Genomic DNA, 13,954 nt, shown 5'->3' with positions numbered 1-13,954 from the left:
AGGCCGAGTCAAGCACCGCCAAGATGGCGACAGTGAAGCAGCTCACTCTTCAGACCAAACCTGTGGGTAACGTCACAGAGGCTATGAGTGTAACTCAGCTAAAACTAAACACACATGTGCAGCTCAAACAGTTAAAGTTCAAATTTACTATGACCAGTGTTGGACAGTAAAGGGTTACTCAGTAATGAATTGTACATTCATATATTAAATATTACCTCCCCCAGTAACTAATAGTGTAAAGGATTACAATTTATAAAACAGTATTTAATATTACCATTACTAATCCTTTGTTATGATGACGTTGTTCTGCTGGTGTCCTGGACAGCAGAGATGCTCTTCTCTCAGCTCCTAATTGTCCGAAGTTCAAACTCTGATGGCTGAGAGATGAGGGAGGAGAGAGCTAGTGAGGGTGCTTCTGACGGGGGGCTGAGGTTGAGACTGTGTGAACATCAAAAACCTTTACATGAAGTACAACACTCAAACACATCTTGCCACCCAAGGAGCGTCTGTCTGATCAGGTTTAAGAAGCTGCTGTTAAAGAGATACAATCATTATTTCACTTCTGAACATCAGGACCTTCTTTAACATGTCGGGGCTGAAATAACAAAACAGGAAGCTATGGTACCACTATAAATGTGAAATGTAAAACCATTAAAGACTCCCTGTTGCTCCTATGAGAGAATACTTTAGTTAAATCCTGAGAGACTTTCTTTTTTTCTAGAGGCTGTAGTCTTTGTGGTTCGATTGTTGACTCCTCTGTAAGGTCAGTTGTTCCAGCAAAGTGGTTTCAACTGTGAAAGGAGCTGCAGAAACAGGTTGTAGGCCTGTGTCACTTCTTTGGGGGGGGCAAAAGTAATACAGTAATTTAATGAGTAATGTAACTAATTACTTTAGATATGAAGTAATAAGTAAAGTATTGAAAGACTAATAAGTAAAAATGAACCTTATTACTCTTCCTGTGTAACTTGCCCAACACTGCCTGTGACCTGAGGCACTTACACAGTGACTGTTAATAATCAGAACACAGAGGCAGTGTAGGGTAGTTCTAACCCACTGCAGCAGGCACAGTCCCCAGTAGTATCACATCAAGCTTGCTCTTGCACTCCAGTGGACAGAGCAGTAAACAACTCCCACTGGTTTGGGTGGAGGTGAATGTGAAGGGGGAAGCTTTAGTCTCCATGCTTCACCCATAAAGCTCCTCTGTAGCAGGTGAAACGGTGTGATGGGCAGTTCTGTGTAACAGAGGGAGCACAGAACAACAGTGGGATTAGCAGTGGCCACAGTGGAGCTGCACTGCAGTTACCACTCCTGGACGGCTCACAGCTTAAAGGTGTAAAGCACATCCTCACACAAGAGCAAGCAACATCCAGTCCTGTGAAGCTTTCAGCAGTTTTGCAGTGCCTCACCAGTTGTATACTGTCTCCTGGAAGCAGTGGGAAGCCAGTGAAGGAATGTTTAAACTGGTTTAAAGTTTTCTTCTCCTGGGTCCAGTTAGAAGCCGAGCAGCTGCTTTTTTCACTGAGTGCAGAATGACGGCGTGAGTAACTCTGTCGAGGTCAGTGACAGAAATGGTTTAAATTTGTAGATGCCTCTCAACTGATGAAAACAAGACTGGATAACCTGGTCATCAAAGTTCACATATTAATAAAAAATTATCTCTGGCAGATGAGTTGGTATCAGATGACATGAAGCTCAGTTTTGTGTGTATGTTATTTATGTTGTTGAACAGATGATCATAGTCATCATCATTTTACCACAGCGTTAGCACAGAACCATTACAGGAAAATGTTGATACACTTCAGCTCTAACTGTAGCAGCAGAAACTCAAATAATCACATCAAGCATCATCATCAAACATTTGACCTGCAGCAACAACAGCACGTTTCCTGAACCTGTGCAGCTACTGACAGAAATAACATGGAGACCTGTGTGTAATTAAACAATCTTTATCTGCTCATCTGCAACTTTTGGTGTATAACTGACTGTGTATTCATGCATCTTTGTGTGTGTGTGTGTGTGTGTGTGTGTGTGTTCTTTGAACGACAGGTCATATCACATCGACCTCCAGCATTCCTCTCCTGATAACACACAGCACTCACTTCCTCTGTCTCTCTCTCTTCCCTTGCTGCCCACTCTTCCATACACCAGCTCTGTTATTCTTATACCTTCCACCCGTTCTGTACATCTCTCTCCCTCTCTCTGTGCCTTTTCTCTCCCATGCTCCTCTACAGTCTTTAATTAATCAAAATGAGCTAGCCCCTGGGTGACCCCCAGAGAGCTGCTAGTTAATTTAGATTTACTGCCGGTGTCCGGCTGAGGGCAGATAACACTACAGTAGGAGTTCTTCCTCATGTAGGTAGACGGGTGATGCTTCGCTAGCTCGTTTTCTTCTTGATGCCAAAAAAAATGTTTTTTTTACTGGGCTGCTTCAGGTCTATAAAAGCAGAGCAGGGTGGAGAGTCTGAGCACCATGAAAACAGAGGAGCACTAGTGGGACGAGGCAGGGCTCAGCATCTGATATTAACTGACACCAAATCTTTCACCTCTGCTTCTGTCTGCTACACTTCAGTATCAACCAGTAGCAGGTGGTGATTGTTGACATGGGCGGGGCCACAGGCTCTGAGCAGTGTTGTTCTATAGTCAACCAGTCCTGAACAACTAACAACCCTCTGATTTAGCGCCCCAACGGTGGCAGGCGTACCGGACCTTGGTTGTCATGGTTACAATAATAAACATGCAGACTGTACTCACAGCTGCATACCTACCTTTGTCACTGTTTATTATAATAACGGTGATGACTTTGGGTTAGGGTTAGGATTAGGAAATAAGTACTTCCTCAACATTAGATAATCTTTGTTGTCATGGTTACAATAATAACAACAAACAGCCATGGAACAAATTTTATTTGCCATACTTGAGAGAGGTTTTTTTATGTGTATTATAAACCCATGAGAGTTGGACACTTTCTGTGCATGACACGGAAATTAAATTAAAAAATTAATTAAAATGTATGAGATGGGAGGTGGGACCAAGAGGAAGCTAATGTTGAATTACTGTAGGCACCACAGACTGTAAATAAAGATCGACGTAGCCTCTGTGATGTCACCCTCAGGTTTCTGAAGCTCAGAGTGAGCTGCTCCACTGTTGCCATCTTGGCAGTGCCCGACTCCACCCCTAATTCCCAGCTAATCCAAAAATGGGCAAAGAGGTAGAGCTGAGACTCCAGTTCCTGCCAGTAAGATATACTCACCCACCAGTCACTCAAAGAGGCCACGCCCTCAATTCTCCACAACTTTAGTCCTTAATAAAATGTAAATAGGGGAGTTCTATAAAATTCAGTCATACAGTTGTCATGAAGGAGGAAATTAGCTCTAGAGACCAGAACAGTTTTTGTACCAGGCTGTAAACATGTTTATTTCTGCTGTAAAGTTGGACATTTGAACATGGGAGTCAATGGGGACTGACTCACTGTTGGAGCCAGACTCTAGTGGTCATTAGAGGAACTGCAGCTTTTAGCTCTTCACTGTTCATGCTTCATGTTTCAGACCTGAGGTTGATGGTTGGTGGACATGAAACTGACTAATTTTACTGTTTATTTCATACTGTATGATTTCATTTGAAGTAATACTGAAATGTTTAAAAGTAAAAGTCACACATTTACTAATTTCAAATATCTTAAAATTATTTATCAGTTTTTCAGGTGCACCTTCTATTGACCGGCCACGACTGGTAATAAAACTGAATTATTTAGTCAGTGTAATATTTAAGATTTTAAACATACTGTAGGGGCTAATATTGTGCAGGTTAAGCACCTGTTTACAGCTGTGTGACCATGACTATGATATTATAACCAATAGTTAATCAAAGAAATGCTGTTTCCATGCACAGAGCAGGGAATTTATGACTATAAAATAAACTTCAGCTAGTGTCTGCTGCAGCTTCACAGCACAGTGAAGATGTAAAAAAAAGTTGTTTTCTCAGAGAAAGACACAACAGTTGATCATCAGCCACTGTGGTGGCACATTAAGCACAGGAAGTTTGTCTGTCGCCCACGGAGCTTGTCTAAACATCACAACAATGAAACTCAGATGGAGTCACTGTTGGATTAATGTGTCCTTCAGCAACAGTCCATATATCTGACTGTGATTATACTTTCTCTGATTATGAACATAATCGCCCAAACACAATCAGAACACGGTATCTACTCAGGCTCCACCTCCACTCACATCGCTGCCTTAATCACATCAGACATATAAACATGGCTCCTGCACCTGTCTTCTTCCAAACACCACAGAAAGTGAACTGAGGGCTCAGAGATAACAGCAGCAAGAACCCATAAGTTTATTTGCATCTGTACCCAATCAGCAACTCAGTCTATCATTTCTTTATTGTCTATATTGTCATCAATGTGTACCTTTAGTGTGTAAAGGTACACATCTTTGGTCGTGTGATTGACGAAATGATGTTATGACAGTGTAAAAGCTCTAAAGAGGAGGTGGGGGTGGATGATTATCCTACATACACCAGATCATAAATCAAGCCCATGAGGCTTGTTGTTGAAGGCAGCGGCACACAACATGTTTTGTGACTTGTTGAGTTTGATGTTATGAAGTTAAACTGACTTTAACCCATTAGAGGCTGCCTCTAAAACCTCAGCGTTGTTTGAAAACTACCTTCTACAGCCTGACTAAAACTCTATGTAGACAGACAGAGCTGCAGTAGCAGCGACGCAGCAGACACACAACAGGTGTGAACACACGTGTTTCTCTGCAGCAGATCAGCGACAGCCGCTGCCACGCACACGCCCACAGGCAGCGTGTTCCAGGCGTACGGCGCTGCTGTTGTTGTTTTCATCCAGGTAACTGTTGTACTGTTTCAGTATCACTCCCCTCACTCAGCTGCAGTCCAACTGCAATTTAGAAAATTTTTGAGTGCCAAAAAAACAAATGAAATACATTTTCCCATAATAAATTTCACCGTCCTAGCAAATCAACAAACAACAACTTAAAGCGTCAGTATCCTTCAGCAGAAGTGCCTGTGAGATGGTCACAGCCTGTGAAACCCTCTCTCCCCAAACTTCTCCAATGTCAGGACTAGGCTAGGTGAGGGGGGTCCAACAATTTCTATAACTTCCTGAAAGTGGCAGCCTGACCTTTACCCCCACTGAGAAAGTCAGCAGGGTTTAATCTGTTTTTTCATTTGTCACACAACCTCTGAAGCTAACGCTATGGATGAATGCCTACAAACACTTCTGACTTCTGATGTGATTGAACATCACTTGGTCTTTTCAAGGCTAACCCAGGGTGAAGAGCTGTTTGAGCCAGTACCGTTGCAGTGGAGCACGGATCCAATCTGGACACAGTTCAGCTGAGATCTGAGTGCCACGTCCTGATGAATCCAACTGAAGTTTGTGCCAGAAGGGAGTAGAAACCCACACAGATGGCGAGCATGAGGAGGTGTTCAGCAAAGAGAAAAGCATCATCTGTCTGTGCCGACAGAGTGCAGCACTAAATGGACCTGATGATGATCCATATTGTCAATAAAAGCAGTTTATTCTCCTCCGCCTCTCCACATCTTTCACTGTGCTTTCTAACGTGTCCCTCTCCTCTCTGCAGGGCCTGTACATCTTCTTAGTGTATGCTGTTTACAACAGTGAGGTAAGTAGGCATTCGGTCCATTGTCAGTGCGGCTGCCTGTCGCCGCTGTGACAGAATATCAGAATGCATCTTTGTGCGGTATGTGAGGCTGCCAAACCAGTGGGTGTAAACGCTGCTTCTCATTTAGGTGAGGAATGCCATAAAGAGGATCAAAGAAAAGAGAAAGGCCTTATCTTTCACAGTGAGTGAAAAAAATCACAGGAGTAATCAGGAAAATAAATTCCATCTTTGTACAGTTTATTTTACTCAAAATGTTTTCAGGATAGTAGTGATACACATATCGCACCTCTGAATTGGTTGTGGTGTATTTTCAGAACTGTTCCCAGCCAACCAGCTTCCTGCCTTCCCAAAGGGCCCCAATGACCTCCTGGTGCCGCAGTCCACCAACCCCCTCCAGCCCTGAGACCAGTGACACCTCTGGACCCCCCAGCTCCACCTCTACATCACTGGTCATCAAGAATGGTAGGCGGCATGAGCCGAGCTGTGTATGTGGGTCATCTTCAGGCAGTCAACAGGCAGATTGTGTTTGTCAGGATTTACCACAGACTGTAAATAAAGACAGACGTAGCCTCCACAATGTCACCCACAGGTTTCTGAAGCTCAGAGTGAGCTGCTCCACAGTCGCCATCTTGGCAGTGCCAGCTAACTGGCTAATCCAACACTGGGCAAAGAGGTGGGCTTTTCTCTTGCTTCACCTGGACACTTTAAAATAGCTCATCAATACCCATGTGACAAAATGTGGCATGCTCATTCAATGACCAGAACGCTGTAGTGCCCAAAAATCCTCCAGCCCCTCACCACAGCAGGGAGACCTGCTACAGTGCATCTCTTCTCTGCTACTGAACAAACAATAATCTCAGATACCGAATCTAAGCGTCAGACCAAACTATTCAAATGTGTAAAAGCAATTAACTGAGTAACTTATAGTGTAGTTTAGCTTTTTGTTTCAAAGGACTGAATCGTTAATTTGCAGCAGCGGTGCACAGAAAATATAATACCATCAAATATAGGAGGAATTCCAGGGAGTGTTCAGAGTTGGAGAAATAAAACAGGAGTGGTTATAGGTTATCTATACCAATGGTAAGTGGTCTTACCCTTTGTCTTAAGTCTGGCCCCTGGACCCTTTGACAACATTGGGTTCTCAGATCTGAGGGGCCGCAGTGCTGAATGAAGTGTTTTTAAATCGTCTGAAATAAAAACTGGAGCCAGACCATGTGGAGATTTAAAAGTAATCAAGAATCTTAAACTAGGGGTCAAAAGCAAAGAAGCCCATTGAAGAATACCCCCAGCCCCCAACCCCCATCCCAACCACACATACAGACTTGATGTCTTCAAAATGCCTCCCATGCAAATTATGTTAGCCTGCATGTGTGCATAGTGTCTTAAAGGAAGGTTTACTGGGGTTTATAGAGCCAGAGAATCTCAGGTGACCCACTGCAGAAAGTGGGTTCAAACACACTCACTCTTATTGTCCCTCAACACCTCCCTGAAAGTTTCCATTAATTATAAAAAATAGAAAATCTGTTTAAAATCTGAGGAAAAAATCATGACACGTCCAGTTTCAGAGAAGTTACATCAACATTCAGTTCAGTTATATCAACAGACTGAGTACAGCACAGTCAGCTCATCAATAGTCAGGCTCTGTGTGCTGATGTGTGGATGAATGAGAAATGAGAGAGAGGGAAGAGCTGCACTTATTATTTTGGCATCTGACAAAAAAAAAATTGAAAACCAGACCTACACCTTTTGTTGGGGTCGATGGATCAAAACAAAACACAAAAAACTGCCTTTCATGTCCCATTTATTATTGTTACCATGACAACGATGGCCTGGTATTCTGCCCTTGCAGTCTGTGTATGTTTCTTACTGTAACCATGATGACAAAGGTCCTGTCCGCCTGCTGCTGCAGGGAGTTTTAGCAGGAGATGCTCTTATGGGTCGTACGAGAGGGTGGAGACAAACGACCAGTAACACAAGGTGTTGCATCACAGATGCAGTGACTTATGGTTGTTGTTGTTCTCAAATTGTTAAATCAGTTGGAGCTCCAGCATTCATTCATTTCCTTTGATATTTTAACTGGTTTCAGATGAAAGTGATGGTTGGTGATGTCACTGTTCCTACAGCTCCAGGAAAACAGGCATGAACCTCACCAAAAACGTTATAATCTAACCTCCATATTAAAGATGACTGCAGTACAGTGATGTCTTCACCACTGCTGCTCTCTCCTGCACCTTCACTGTTACTGAAATAAATGAAAGCTGGAATCAGGCGGCCTGTTTATCCCATCAGCAGCAATCTGTCCTGCAGATGCAAACAATGATGATTAAATAAAGGAAATCTACAGAAAGAACTGAAAGATTTCATACTGAGAATTTTCATAATGTTCTTTTGTCATTCATATTGTTTGCATTTTCTGTCCTTGTGTTTTCTTTGTGTCGTGCTTTGTGTTGCTTGTCTATAGTTGTCTCACGTTTTGTCCTTGCATAAACCAATGTGTTGGTGCTGAACAACAAATTTAATACAAATGAGTGCGTTTCTGTCTTTCAGAGAGTTTCAGAAAGGAGAGCTTTGTGAGTTTCTCTTTGAAACCAGCATCAGGAAACCAAGTAAGTAGCATTTCTGCTTTGTAACCGCACAATATGTTGTCATTTATCATACTGATTGACTATGACTGAATGTTGGATGTGTCTTTTTGATATTAACAGGTGGTCCAGCTGACTGGGTTCAAACCATCAGGTACAGTCCTAACACCACTCAATACTGGTCTTCAATCGTTAGTTGAAATTAAATTTAAGAAGTAGAAAACTAGAATATGAGACAAGAGAGTTTGCAGTGAGTGATAGAGTTGAGTGATGGATAAAGTGTCTGCAGCGACTGTGTGTCTGAACTCTGTGTCTTGTGAGGCACAGGTAGTGGTGCAGAAAGATAATAGTGAAGTGGTGTGATTGTGTTATATGAGTAGTTGTTTTGTCTGCTCAGAACAACAGTGATTGAAATGTATCATAAACAGCATCAGCAGGGACAGAAGGCCCACAGCAGCAGTCCTTCACACACCTCCTTTACTTTAGACCTGCTGAAAACACGAGCAGCCTGACATTCCTTTAAAATCCAGGGTGGTTATTACTCACTGCTGAGCACTGGATGAACATTTGCCTTTACTGTGCAGTTTGTATCTAGCAGGAAGTAGCCAAAACATCTTTGCCAAAACAGAACCAGCTCTGAAACTGGACCTCAGCGCAAACAGTCCAAACCCTCAGTGTTCATGGAAAATGAGCTTCTGACCAGAAGCTGGTTCAAACTGGAAGACTACCAACACTACAGGTGTTTCCAAGGCTTGATAATATGGAATATGGTGATATTTCCCGCTACATGGACTCTACTGAGATAAAGAATTTTGGATGTCATCCAAGCCTATTTGGGTTCAGCACTTAAAACAGACGCTGGGGCATTTGCCATTTTCTTCTTCACTCTGCTTGGGTTGGTGTGGAAGCTGTCAATCAAACTGACAACCGTACTGAAGGGGCGTCACCATGATCTCGAGATCGGTGCACAGACCCATGGTCTGTGTCAGATCCTTTGTTGCATCTCTCTCCCTGGTTTTCCTGGTGTCTCTCTACTTTCACCAAACTCAATTTCATTTGTGTTGTGAAAGAAAAAATGGACCAGCCGCAAGATTTTGTGACTTCACCATGACTTCAAAGCTAAATCCACCTGCAGATTATGAGAACTGTCATGGAAGCAGTCCTATGAGCAAGATCACGTAATAACGTCTTCAGACTGAGGTGTGTAATTCTTCTGCACTGCGTCATGTTGACAGTTTCTCAATAAAAAACAAGTGAAACATAGAGACTACTCAGTAACTGTCTCAATTATTGTACGTTCAGGCAGTTCATTTTTTTCATTTTAAACCAAAAACCAGAAAACAAAAAAACCATGGAATTTCATTTCTTTTTTTAAAAAATAGTAACAGAAAAATTTAAAAACCAAGATGTTTTTCTGCTTTTGTTGTCAGAATTAAAAAAATAAAATTTCTGGTGTTAAAATTTGGTCCATGTCAGAGAAATAAACAATGAACAATCTGTCTGTCTGACTGTGCTTACATAATTTACACTTTATAGAATGGCCACTCTATCCTCTTGGCTTTTATTTTGAAATATTCACCCTTACTTCCGTACCACCTGACGACCTTCCATTGCTTCCATTCAACAAGGAAAAATCAGAAAAAGGAATTTGCAAACATCAAAATTTGACCATTTCTTCCAATTTGATGTTCTTGTTTTTTATTTGTAATTCTGACAACAAAAACAGAAAAACAGCTCTGTTTTTTGGTTAAAAACAAATATTGAACTGACCTGTCTCCCCCATAACAAGCCCCGAGGTGAACCAAGGGTTAACTACTGCCAGCCTCACACCAAACAACTTTTCAAGCAATTTCACTGTCACAGGCAAATTTCTAATGTCCGAATAAAATCAGAAGAGTTTTGTTAGAGTTATGGTGTGCTGTTGTCATCCCAGTGGTTTGGTGTAAGGTGATGGTCAGAGCTGTCTTAAATCTTATATTTAAATCTTGACATACCAATATAATCAAACATGTTTAATATTATCAGAACGTATTTTTTGTCTTTGCTCGTGCAGTGACATTCAGTGACGTGAATACTGTCGCCTTCTCCAGCAACAAACAGGAAGCAGCAAACTGAGCTGGCATTAAATGTATAAGAGAGGCAAAGGTAATTAGACACAGGGAAAATAATTTCAAAATAAAACAGAAAATCATACAAAGGCCAAACAATCATTTTAGCGGCAAATCATGACAATTATAGTGTTAAGTTACTAACTTTACATAAAAATAATAATTAAATGCTGCCTAACTAGATGCTTAAATAGCATCAAACTTATTTTACAGGTGGGACAAAATATATATATTTTTTATGTGAAAGTGCAAGATATGGATATGTGTACCATCATCTAACACTATAAGGTAACAGCTAACCAACAGCAGGAAATGTATTATTATCAGTTTAAAAGGCTAAATAGCTGAGTTTACAATAATAACATTATTGCTAGCAATATTAGCTTGCTGTAGCACTAGCTTGCTAGCTTTAATTCTTTGCTGGTGTAGGTTAAGCATCTATAGTGATGTCACATCATTTTAATGATTCACTTGCTTTTGTATGTAACAGGATGTTTGTGGCAGTAATTTAAATGTAAATGATAAAGTTGAAATAATATTTTTAAACAAAGGTCTGTGTTCAGGCTCATCAAGTTGAAATTAATTGGCAATAATCAAACTGTTCTAAAAACAATGTGTTATTTAACATTTATGTTGCAGTTAAAGTCAGAGCAACATCAAGATTTGAAAGTTAATTTTATGCATAAATACCAAGTTTGGATAAATTAAATGACTCTGGGGGCTTCTTTCCCTGGATGGTTATAAGATTTTACATTTAGTTTTATAATAAAGTTTAAGTCTCTTATGATTTAGTTACAATTTAAATGTGTTTACTAAAGCATACTTCTTGTGTTTGTGTTATATTGATGATCAAAATATGCATATTTTAAAAGAAAATACTGTTTTAAAGGGGGTGGGTCTTACCCCAGTTTACTCTAATAATGACAATAATAAGAATTCTAGCACATTGTCTTTAGATGTGAGAGGGTCTTTTAAAAATGTTTTCAAAGTCTTGCAGTGTGTGGTCGGCAATTAAATCTCACCATGTGGGGTGAGTCCTGGAGCCAGGGGTCTGGGTGGTGTGCTGGCTGCTCCACGCTGGAGGGGGGGTGTGACCCCGTGGAGATGCCAGGTCCAGGAGGCTGCACTGATTGAATTTATCCTCCCACTTCCTGAAACGAGCTCGGTCAGTGCCGTTACCTTTTACATTTGCTGCTTCCACATTATGAAGCACTGAGCTCAAGCTGCTCTCTCTTTGCCTGGCTTTAAATCACAACACATATGGATCATTTTGAAACCGCCTTGAGGATGAAAGAAAAAAGAAAAATAAGTATTTGTATTTATGCTCATTGAAATTCCTCATTTACGTGGAGTGAATGAACTGACTCAGATGTTTGAGTTTACCTTAATGCGGTTGTTATGGGCTGTAGAAGTGTTCGGTGCTGATGATGTTTTCATGGGGAACGATGCTCTGAGTCCTTTTATGTTGTTAATATTCACTTGAGGAGAAAACACAGAATAGTTGTCATTTTCTAAAGCCTCTTAGTATTTGCAGAAAACACGGTCTGTTAATGGCTTCAGTGTGAACAATGCGAGCTCCTGCACAGTGTGTAGTGTGTGAGGACGCAGCCACTGATAACACAGACACTAGACAGTGAACTGCCCAGAGGAGAGACAGCAGGAGAGGTTTTTATTTTGCTCAGATTGTCTTCATTTACCTGCAACATTAGGCCTGTGTGAAAACCCGCCCCGTGTCTTTTGTTGATTTGAATGTACGGGCGGACACAACAGATGGTCCCCATATTTCCAGAGGGTTAAGTCACTGTCATTGGCTCTGAATTGCCCGGCAGCGTGGAGAAGGAAGTTTGTAATAGCTTCATTAAATGTTTGGCCCTCTGAGAGGAACGCCTGATGGATGGTGTTCTGAGTGCTGCTAGGTGTTCATTGTTGACCGCCGAGACAAAGGAGAAGCTCATTCCCTTAATCAGGAATAGACAGCGGCGGCTATTCACGCCATCGGCCATTAACCACTCCAACACCTGCTCTCTCTCACTCTGCCTTTCAGTCCATCCCTTCTTGTTTTCTCCTTTGTGCACAAACACGCTCACACCCCTGTGATGCAGAACAACGTTAAACGTCAGATTAAGCTGGGAGTCGTAGCTAATGCCTTTCACTTTATGTCACCGCAGGTTGCTGAACTGCAAAGTGCAGTGGATCCCGATACTCTGCCACACTGGACGCACACACATGCACAGGTCCCAGCTGAAGAAGAGCTGGGAGAAAACGAGCACGGAGGAAAGACGGAGCAGTGAGCTCTGCAGTTCTTCACACTGAAATATCCTGGTTGTCGTTGTTGCCTGAACTGACTTCACCTTCCTGTTTCTGACGCTGAAGACGAGACACTTCAGTGTGTCGCAGCAACATTAAAGGGTCGTAAATGTCCTGGTCACTGCGCAGATATTACTGGAACTTGTTCAGTAGAGTACACGTTTCCATGAGGACTGTAGACAAATAGTTACTGTGTATGTTTTCTGCAGAATCAGGACGTTGTATCTACAAAGACACATCACCTCAGTTGTACTGGGGTGGAGGCACAGAACTCAGCAGCAGCATGTATTGAGTATTTAATATTTTTAACTTTTATTTAAAGGTCCATATTTTAACATATTTTATCCTGTGTTTTATGTGAAGTGTTGATCTCCATCAGAAGATATATTTGTGGTTTTACTAACTAAAAACCATCTCAGTGTAGTTTTACATCTCCTCTCTCAGGCTTCTCTCTGGAGCTCTAGTAACAACAGGTCAGTCAGCCAATCAGAAGAGAGGACCTGAATCTGAAAATATAGCAGATTTCAGGTAAACACTCAGAGAAACCAAATCCTGCAAGCTTTGATGGTGTGTCCAGGTGGGTGGGACTTGGGGCGTGGCTGAGGGCGGTGACTGCTTTGTTGTGACATCACAAAGTTCCAGAAGTCCTGACATCTGGTTTTAAGGCTCAGTGTCTGAATACAGGCTGTGTGCATTTCTCTGTGGACTGAGGCTTTGATACTTTCACAGTATTAATATAGAACCTAGACCTGCTTTATAATCAAAGAACACATGGACATGAAAACATACAGCCAATCAGAAGAGAGGCTCAAAGCCTCTCTTCTGACTGACCTGTTGTTACTAGAGCTCCAGAGAGGAGATGTAAAACTACACTAAGATGGTTTTTGGTTCTTAAAACCACAAATATATCTTCTGATGGAGATCAACACTTCGGATAAAACACTGGAGAAGTTATAATATGGACCTTTAAAGCTCAACAAACAGGAGCCACTTGTCCTGCTGCAGTCTGATCTCTCCCTTGTTCAATGTTACTAACACACAGCAGCCATCTTAACTCCCCCTCTCTCCTCCACAGCTGATAGGATCAGACTGTGAATTTGTGTGGATATCCCACAGTTCTGGTCTGTGATGAACTCCTGATGTAAATCACTGTCCTCCAAACATCTGCTTTGGTCTAAATTAGATTAGATTTGTTCCTAAAACTGAAATAAGACTACGACTGCTGTGCTGACTCTTGTACATTCAGTTTAAGCTCTGCATCATTTGTGCACAGCCGATGAACGTTACACAATAATAGCAG

The 13,954-nt window shown here is 41.7% G+C and overlaps 1 protein-coding gene and 1 long non-coding RNA gene across 2 annotated transcripts in view; one reads left to right on the top strand and one right to left on the bottom strand.

Moving 5' to 3' along the window:
* The window catches only part of adgrd2 (adhesion G protein-coupled receptor D2), a 44,518-nt gene extending 30,612 nt beyond the window's left edge, over positions 1-13,906 (top strand). Inside the window, exons 20-25 of the mRNA XM_071481800.1 lie at positions 5,616-5,657; positions 5,785-5,838; positions 5,972-6,119; positions 8,205-8,263; positions 8,363-8,393; positions 12,516-13,906. Of these exons, the coding sequence (XP_071337901.1) occupies positions 5,616-5,657; positions 5,785-5,838; positions 5,972-6,119; positions 8,205-8,263; positions 8,363-8,393; positions 12,516-12,523 (342 nt within the window). The 3' untranslated portion in view covers positions 12,524-13,906. The remainder of the gene's footprint in view (positions 1-5,615; positions 5,658-5,784; positions 5,839-5,971; positions 6,120-8,204; positions 8,264-8,362; positions 8,394-12,515) is intronic.
* On the bottom strand, positions 9,258-12,152 carry LOC139623533 (uncharacterized). The gene is made up of 4 exons (XR_011691543.1): positions 12,045-12,152; positions 11,731-11,825; positions 11,370-11,627; positions 9,258-10,355 (listed from the first exon to the last, which is right to left on the bottom strand). It is a non-coding gene; the product is annotated as an uncharacterized lncRNA (long non-coding RNA).
* Positions 13,907-13,954: the final 48 nt, after the last annotated feature.

This window comes from Trachinotus anak, unplaced genomic scaffold (genome assembly GCF_046630095.1).
Source record: "Trachinotus anak isolate AG129_WGS33_773 ecotype Australia unplaced genomic scaffold, CSIRO_AGI_Tana_v1 ptg000008l, whole genome shotgun sequence".
Taxonomy (NCBI): domain Eukaryota; kingdom Metazoa; phylum Chordata; class Actinopteri; order Carangiformes; family Carangidae; genus Trachinotus; species Trachinotus anak.
This window is presented reverse-complemented; position numbering and strand designations above follow the sequence as displayed.